General features: G+C 40.3%; 1 protein-coding gene across 2 annotated transcripts; it reads left to right on the top strand.

The window, feature by feature from the left end:
• The first annotated feature begins 329 nt into the window (after positions 1 to 329).
• Positions 330 to 2,839, top strand: LOC124272610. Of its 2 annotated transcripts, none has more exons than XM_046707808.1 (2): positions 330 to 416; positions 2,087 to 2,839. In XM_046707808.1, the coding sequence occupies exons 1-2, from the start codon at positions 372 to 374 to the stop codon at positions 2,348 to 2,350; spliced, it is 309 nt and encodes a 102-aa protein (XP_046563764.1). In that variant the 5' UTR covers positions 330 to 371; the 3' UTR covers positions 2,351 to 2,839. The 2 variants fall into 2 exon arrangements, 1 of the variants encoding a protein (XP_046563764.1); XR_006897368.1 differs by lacking the exon at positions 330 to 416 and adding an exon at positions 1,307 to 1,441.
• The last annotated feature ends 6,540 nt before the right edge of the window (positions 2,840 to 9,379 follow it).

Here is a 9,379-nt window from a genome sequence, read left to right as displayed (position 1 = left end):
ATCCGTTTGTTTAGATCATGTTCAAAATTGAAACGGCTGTCGCAGCTGAGCGCATGACCTCGTCTGACATTCTGCTTCTGTGTGTTATCATATGTTCACGCCTTTCACACGCTACCATTGACTTTATAAACCTACTTAAGTAGAGGAAATCAATCCTCACTCTATCTACAATATGGCCAGTGAATGATATCAAATATTCTACAACATGCGTGCCGAATTTTCCAAATGGTTTGAAGTCGGGTGTTGAATTCTGACCCCTCGGCGTTTAGATGTCCCAGCGCGTGTAGTGAATAACGGACCCGTGTCATGGCCGTGCTTACAGGTATAAATGCACGCGAGATAATGGCGGTGTCTTTCTACACAGAACAAATATGGGTGCGTCCAAGATGTTCAGCCGATACGGTTGTATTGTACAGGTAAGTCCAAGGTTGGCCTTGTGAGGGGAGGGGGTTTTAGGGTTGGGATGTTTCGGGGGTTTCGATTTTGGCATAGCGGTTTCACAGTATATCAAATTTTGAAATGAGGACGACGTGACAAATTTATGGAATCCAGATCGATAATCATCGGTTGAGATTACTCACTGACATGGATGGTTACTTGTTAAGGATGGGCACCTGATAACGCAGGTGGTAATCAAAGGTTCTTGATCCAGATTAAATTTATCTAACGGTTCCCATAACTAAAAAAACACCTGATTCAAGATGACAAGATACTGGAAACGTTTTCGCGCCAAATTTATTAATGAGCAGACGACCATGTAAAGATACTAGCGCCCCCAAACTGCCACGGCCGACCTTGCTCATTGTGTGGCCTATCACATAACACATATCATGTCGACTTTTCCGTCACAATTTTACATACACAAAACACTTCGGTGAATGTTTAAAAATTCGTATTGAAACAGAATTGACATTTCACCCCAAAGCGTGTTCTATCAACATTTTTCAGAGACTAGCGTTTTGCAATCTTTTTGAAGTCGTATTTTATCCCTATCATATTCGAGATGTTCACTCTTTAAGCAAATAGTCATTGTTCAATACGATCCTTCGCTCTGTGTCGAGTTAGGGAATAAAGAGTCTCCTGTTCAAGATAAGACTATGTTTTGCTACATTGCGTGCTTGGGAAGGTCCGAGAGAGACAAGCTGTAGTTCTATTTGTTCCGGAAGGTCAGTTTACAGAGCAGGAGTGAAGGGAATTAACACATAATCTCTCAGGATTAAATATTCACTAGTTTCCGATCTGACTTTTAGCTTTTAGGGTGTTTGTTGGACATAGTAAAACTATAATTTCAGGGAGGGTCCAATTATGTTGGGGTCGTGCCCCCTACAGAGAACCTGATATAGACATTAATCCGGGGGTCGGGACACACACAGAGTATTGAACCTGGGATGTAGACCTGTATCAGCGTCCGCCCAGTCACCTGCAAGCATGGCGTACTTGGGTCAGTGTTGGTGACAAAGTTACTCAATCCTGGAATCGAGACTGCATGAGTTAATCTAATAAATTCAGCGAGTGATTTTAAAACCGATTGACCAGTATTCGGTATATATCATAGCGAGTGTTCAAGGAAAGCCGAAAGTGATGCAGATATGAGATTTTTGCCATTTTGTGAGACCTACGTACAAGATGCTGACAAACTAAAGCACTATTAGCGCAAATCTATGGAATCCATGATCGGATTCTGGTACGCAGAAAAGGGCTCATCTAAGACTGTTGGATATGAGACTACTGGGCAAACCGTAGCCCCCATCTTCTTATGAAACAGGTGAGTGAGTGAGTGAGTGAGTGAGTGAGTGAGTGAGTGAGTGAGTGAGTGAGTGAGTGAGTGAGTGAGTGAGTGAGTGAGTGAGTGAGTGAGTGAGTGTGTGTGTGTGTGTGTGAGTGAGTGAGTGAGTGTGGTTCTCCAAGCTCAATTGGGGCTCCTTTTCGATTTGAAAAGAGTTTGTTTTTATCACAATTGTATTTTTCAGAGACTAAGCGTTAGCCTAGGGTACGTCCAAGTGGACACCTGCTCTCAACAAAAGCTATTCATAGCTGTCTCTGCCTACTTGGAAATGGTTTTGCCACTTATGCTTCCATCTTACAGGTAAAACGAATGTATTCTGCGATGATGGCGACCTCTACAGCACTTTCCCTTTCCCATCGTGGAGATCCTATCAACGTCAGAACGTCAGTGAGCCTGTACACAGTGGACCTCTTCAAGGCACTCACACCAGACCAGGATCTCTTTCCCTCAAACAGGGGGTCGGGTTTCTGTGGGGGTGCCCAGCTCCGGGGCGTGATACTGCCTCTCATCTCAGTATCTACACACATGCCCTGTCAGACTTGCCCTGGACCAACAGGGCGATAACATCATTGAGAGCAGGTCATTCGTGCTTACAGGAGATTTGTACATCTCAATTGCTGATCCTAATGGCTATTCTTTTTATTCAAGATGTCGTCCAGTGTGCTCGACCTCTGCACGCAGTAACACTTGAGCACTTGCAACAACCAGCCATTGTTCGTCTGTGCAAACCTGCATATATCCTAAGCCTATAAAACTATGGCGCGAAAGATGCTTACACAGTTCGCCATTGAAACTGCAACGTAATTTATTCTCATATCGCAATCGTTTGAAAATACATTTACAAAATGGATGACGTATATACCCAAAACGTTTGAAAATACAATATGGATGATATGTATGTACCGTAAGCTTTTGAAACTAGAACGTTAGGCCACTTTTTGAAAATATGAGTTCAGGACAATACCCAGTCGTATCCAACAGACAGGTATTATGACGACGCAGGACACCACGAAGATGGCCCATTACACTTCATAGCTATCTAAAGCGAAGACTACCGTTGGTCCAAGTTTGTTATGAGGAACTACAATGTATCTGGAGATGTAATGTTTGATCATTACATACTGCTTCATATCAAAACTGACCGACTCCGTGGTGTAGTGGTTAGAGCGTCCGCCCGGAGAGCGGAAGGTCGCGGGTTCGATCCCCGACCGCGTCATACCAAAAGACGTTAAAATATGGTTCTTGTTGGTCCCTGCCTGGCGCTCGGCATTAATGGGTACAACAAGCACTGGTCTGACTCCGTATAATGTGTCTAAGTGGGGTATTCATGCTTCACTGCGGCATGGTATTTCAGTGGGCTAGCACTATAAAACCAGCTTAAGTCTGGGCTAGTTCAAGCAGCCGCACATACACATACACACGCATGCACGTCGTCATATTAGCGAAATGTTCTCAAGCACGACGTTAAAACCAAATTTCACCTCATATCAAAACAACTAAGGTAAGACTAAAATATCGCTGCATAAATATAGGAAAAAACATCACCCTCACCTAAAAAAACAAACCCAAGAGAAACCAAAACAAAATAAAAACAAACAAACAAAAAACAACTTCATTACCAAACACAACAATAAGAACTCAGCAAAACAATATGGCAGCAAACCCTCGATGGAGTCCAGAACAAAGCTTAGTTTCTGAGGCTAGACTTGCAGAATCGTACTAGACTCGAGTTGGTCTCTATTTTAATACATTCTCTAGCGTTTGGGAGGCGGACTAAGCTAAGATTTACACTTGCGGAGACCCATTACTGCAAGCTATGATGAGCAGTGAAGCAATGCATGTCTGCAAATACTACACGATTGCGCGTAATTGGGACATTCAGACTCCAGAGGATATGGACAATGGCAGTTTCTTTGTGTCCTTCACGAACGAGCCTATAGCGACGTTAATAACACTCCTCTACCCAGGACCTCAAGACGGTCTAACTACTACCTACAATTGTCTGGAGGAGGAAACTGCAGATTTTCCGCTACTCCGGGTTCCTTGGGCGATTTACTTTCAATTAGGGTGTTCTGAGATAATTCCAAGTTTGGAGGTGGATTGTAAATAGGACGAATTTGGAAATTGTTCTGGTTTTTAATGACGAAATTGTTTCGGTGATTTTGGAGGTCGTTGACTTGCGCTTCTGACCCTGCACTTGTACCTTTGAAACTTGGGACGGTTCGAGTCTTCTGCCATTGCTGTTACTTGCAAAAAGCCAACTTCTGTTGTGATCACGTGTACTAATCTAGTTCGGTGGGTGAGTGGGGTATTTTTTAAATGATAATTAAACATTTGGACAACAACACCAAGTCTAGAGTGACTGAGTATAGTTTTACGCCGCTTTTAGAAATATTGCAGCAATATCAACGAGGGGGCACCAGAAATGGGCTTCAACACATTGTACCCAAGTCTAGAAGTGAAACTTAACTTCATGAAAGAATTATATGAAAGTCTGTTAATGTAACGTGTTTCTAATATTTGAACATACGGAAGTCTTTGACGCCGGCTGATATTCGTAGGAAATGTCGGACAGTTTAAACTTGTGGGGTCACGTAGTTCGTAGTTTTCGTGTTCGTAGACGGTTTCTTGAAGTCTGAAAAAATGGCCTTTTCAATTCATTGCACCCACACTTCTGTACTTTTGAATCTGAATGAAACAAATATGACCCCGAAAAATACGAACTACGTTGACCCAATGAAAAGCTTTTACTATGTGTAACTAATTTTAATGTAACTGAAAATATTGAAATAATATCGTGAAATAGATTATACAGTTTCATATGACAAACAAATGGCTATTGAACCTATACAACATTTGAGCTCATGACAAAAGAGTTATTATCATTCATGGAGACTTGCACCAGTCTATAAGGTAATAATTAATAGTTTAAATGATAATTTCTAAAACATATGAATATCCCTCTAATTGACTGAGGTCCTTAATGTACTGTCCGCTTATCTAGACTTGCCTCTATAGGATATAGAATAACTATTCATTACTATTCATACATGGGTTCAGCCGTCAGTACAGCCATGGAGCAAGGGTATCATTCATGTGAAGCTGTGTGAAAGTTTGAAGACATTATTTCAATTTCTTAGGGAATATTAAAAATGGTCCAAAACTTTCTGCTTAGTCAGTAAATTACCTAGTTCAGTCGGGTAACATAAAATGCAGATATATTCATTTGCATTTGATCTCGGGATGTTGTACACACAGTTTACATTTTAGGAACGTATTCAAAGAAGCCTAGGATTTAGGTTAGTAGTAAAGGCCAACATATTTCACAGGTGAAATATCAGGCCCATAGACCTCTTTTATCTGTAAACATGAGAGAACTTCAGCAACTGTGTAATTAAACTAAAATTTAGCTAAATAAAACCACTCGTTTTCAAAGACTTGTTCCACAAAACCAATTTATAGCCGGTTTGTTACGCACGGCAGGGCATAAACCACATATGGCATTGACATCTATTCCGGAAATATCCGAGGGCTAATTAGTAGCACCTGACAGTAAGTGATGACGTCAAAGACATATTGGTTATGGCACCATCCTCAGATATGTTGTAACACGTTGCACATGCATCCCACAAGCCTTCCTGGAGGTACACATTTCTAATGCTCCGAGAAGTGTTTTAGAAATTGATTTTAGAATGTAAGAGTAGACACGATCTTAAAGATCCGACTATTACCACAAAGATGGTATTTTTATGTTAAAATATAATGGAAGTCGGATTGGAGAAATTGCGTCCCTCATGAAACACAGATGCTGCAAGTGTTAGATATTGTGTATGTGTATGTGTGAGTGAGTGAGTAAGTTTGGTTACTAGGTCAAATTAACAATTCAAACCTTTTGTTAAACTCTGTAATGGAGAAATCTTTGGATTCCGGAAACACATTCAAAGAGCCCCAGACTTACTTCTACTTCCGGAATATTGGAAGATTTCTCCACCTCAAACTAAATCAGATGTAATAGAATTCTAAAATGTTACCAAAATCCTGCCTTGTCCAAAGTGAGACTATTCAATTCGTTCAAACAAGCTGGCGTAAAACGCACGTGCGAGTAAAATTATTCATGATTTTCATGACAGCCGACGCACAACTCTAAAGTATATCTGTTGTATTTAGGCAACACGGACACAATGTATGTGACTTGTAAGTCACAATCAATTAATGGGTTTTTTTAAAATATAACGTTTGCATTGTTTTAGGTTAAATAATCCCTAAGCACCAGTGGCCGTATGCACATGTCGGGCGTAGCTAACGTCAGGCGTAACACACTACGTCGGGCTTAGCAGCGCCCTCCTCTTACACGTCATGCACAACGTCGGTTAAGCCTAGGCGTTACTACGCCCGGCTTAACGGATTTACGTCAAGGCGCGGTGTGCTATTTTTAGATTTTCGAACGTTTTTAAACCACCGGTAAAAGGCGCGAAACAACTTCGCGGTACATCCCTTGCAGCCGTAATCATGGAAAGCCAAAGAAAACCGAGAAAACCCAACTTTACCGATGGATCCTGATGGAGAAATAACATGGACTTTCAAAATGGGCTTCACCATAAATGTCGCCATATTTGACACATTACGAAATCACGATTCACAGCGTTATTTGGTGTATGTTTTCAAATGTTCAAATCGGATAATTACTACTCAGATGTATTGAATTTCAAAAATAGCATATTAATGATCACTGATATCAGGTTTTCATGAAATCACTAATGATAATTCTGAAAATACACTTGTAAACACGAACGCCGAAGTGCGCTTTCCGTCATATTGGATAGTGTTTACAAAATCAAGTTTCGCGGAGGACGGTAATGAGACGCCAATTACATCACGTGTATATCACATTTACCTGCGACAAATGCATCACTGAATTCCCCATACATTTTAGAATCAAATTACTAATGGTCTTTGTCACCAATATCAACTGTTTGGATAAAATGAAACGAAAGATATTGAGTGTCAAAAGTCCAAACGAACGCTGTGCTCGAAAGGCTGCGCTTGTAAAGAAAGAAAAATTCCGATTTTATACTACGTAGCATTTTCTGAAATTTTCCGACATGCAGCCGTCTATTCATTGCTTGCAATGGCTCAATAGCTTTAGAATATGCATGGAAAGAGTATCGTAGCAAGAAATGGGAAATTAAAAAGAAGCAATGCAATCATTTGATATTTCATAAGAAATTGTCGAAGTGTCCGTGCAGCGTGACGCCATGACTGACGCAGAACGACAAAGGTTTTTATCAGCATTTCTGGCTTCTTCTCTTACTTACAATGAAAACGATAAAACATATAACAATACACATATAGTCAGAATCATTCTGATTACTTACATCTCATATTTATGTACAAACGATCCCTGAATCAAGGGAAGGGTCCTCGCAAAATCTCCTGTGTACCCTTGTCAGCGTGGCCGCCATTTTATAAGTAATCGGTCGGTGGTAGTGATGTCATACGTCAACATTGTTGTACATGTTACACAATTTCTTTGAGGTGAAGGTCGGTTGAACAAGTGTAAACACAATCGCCCTATCCTTCCGATTACACTTTCAGTATTATGATGTATACTTTGCGTATCGTTCAGATATTTTTTCATCAAACTATTTTCAGTATATACATTTAGCCTTGTTCAATACCATATTATACCTGGATATAGGGTAGGCGTTTTTATTCTTTGAAAGTTTTGATTGTTTGAATAATATTTACATAAGAAATTGGCACACGTAGCCATAACTGCAAAATATTTGGGTGTTGTGAAATATTATTTTTCATTTACGTTAAATTGATGCCAAACAGGTGCGCGTGTTGCTCACAATAAGATACGCAGTCAAACCGTCTAATTGTTGATATATTCAGGACACTATTTAATTGGTAAAATCATTCATTTTATGTTTGGTCTAAAGAGTGTTAAATTCAGACATAGAAGCCGAGACCTTTCATACAATTAATGGAATTTAGGTAAGATATATACTAATCAGCAAACCAATGTCGTCTTTTTCCGACGTCGCAAAATGCATAAAACAAGCCATGACGTCAACTAAAATGTTGTATTATTATCAGTAATTTCAGTACATTTGAAGATATGGCTAGTACTCCGTTAATAATGATGCAAAATTAGTCAATATACATCTACACAAACAGGAGAATATGGGAATCTAAGAACTAACTTACATATCGGATAGGGCCATCCAAATCGCTATTCTGCTTTCTCAAGTAGTACATTGCCATCTTTTCTTATAAATTGTGAAACTACCAAAACGTATCCGCTCACATTGGGGAACTTTGTAATGGAATAGGTTGGTTCACCGTGAACACAACATAACGAAAATATAGCGTAAGTATCCACAACAACTTTTCTCCAAGTGATCTGAGTAACATTGACCTAGTGTTAAGCATAACTCAGTTATGCCCCTTATCTTTATACGTGTATGACCTCTCTGTCGTCAGTTGACGTCATAGAAGAAAATCCATTTTTGACACTTATTGCGAGTCATTTTTAATGTTGAGCGTCTAACGTTATGCATTAGCACATAAACCCAATTCATATACACTTATGTCGTTCAGATATCAGGCTGTATTTTCTTCGCTCACACTTTCTGTAAAGATGCCAAATTAAAAAAAATCGTAGCAGAGTGCTTTTAACGGTGCACGACAAAAAGCGGAGAAATTGACAGTTTCTTAACGCGTAACAAAATTTTAGACAACATTTAGCAGTGTCTATTTCTCAAACCGCCGAGGTAGTCGCACTTATATTTATACCAACGGATATGAAATTAAATATTCTACATTTCTGTGTAATTTTATAGCCGTACGCAGATCCAGGACCACGCGAGCGCAATTCTCGCACAACGTTCACTTTTAAAAACTTTTGAAAATGTGCGCTTGATAAAAAACTCGGCGTCCAGTGCCGCCATTACAAGGCTACGCCTGGCTTACGCCTGCTGGGTAGATGGCGTAAATATAGAGCGCTACGACTGGCGTAACTTTAACTACGTCTACTATGTGCATACCGGTTAACGTTACGTCCGGGCGCACATTTTACTTACGCCCGGACTAGAATTTACGCCCGACATATGCATACGTCCACAGGTGTTTACTTTCGTTTATAGGTCAGTTTAGTTAACAAGTTTTACCAGAATTATGGATAACATTTACTAGAATATATCATTTCAAAGACTTAAAGACACTTCCAACCCTTCCTGCACCGAAAACCCTTGAACTGCAGACACGGGTAGTATTAACCCCGCTGACAATTCACAAGCCGAGACCCCAACACAGACACCCGTTTCACACGCTCGATGCCCGCCCTGGCTTAACGTGTTAATCCAGGCTGACCAAGTCAGACTCAATGGCTCTTTGTTTCAATTAAAATTCGTAGCTGAACACCCGGGTTTGGACACAGGGACAAACTAAAGTATCAGCGCCCCTGACAAAACGGGAATTGTCCCGGGGGTGTTAAAAACACATAGTTCATTGTACATTCCCTTATTCTTTGTGGATATGCATTGGAGTGTTTTCGTTCGGGTGACGGGTGAATATCTGATAAAGATC

This window comes from Haliotis rubra, unplaced genomic scaffold, assembly GCF_003918875.1.
Source record: "Haliotis rubra isolate DU_JTF1 unplaced genomic scaffold, ASM391887v1 Scf171, whole genome shotgun sequence".
Classification (NCBI taxonomy): domain Eukaryota; kingdom Metazoa; phylum Mollusca; class Gastropoda; order Lepetellida; family Haliotidae; genus Haliotis; species Haliotis rubra.
Note: the sequence above shows the minus strand (reverse complement) of the source record. Positions and strands in the feature narration are given on the sequence as shown.

What these genes read in the sequence shown, in the direction of transcription:
- LOC124272610 (XM_046707808.1), top strand. Translation starts at nt 372, where the DNA reads ATGGGTGCGTCCAAGATGTTCAGCCGATACGGTTGTATTGTACAG. An exon ending in GATACGGTTGTATTGTACAG is followed by an intron (nt 417 to 2,086) that starts GTAAGTCCAAGG and finishes TCCATCTTACAG; the next exon opens with GTAAAACGAATGTATTCTGC.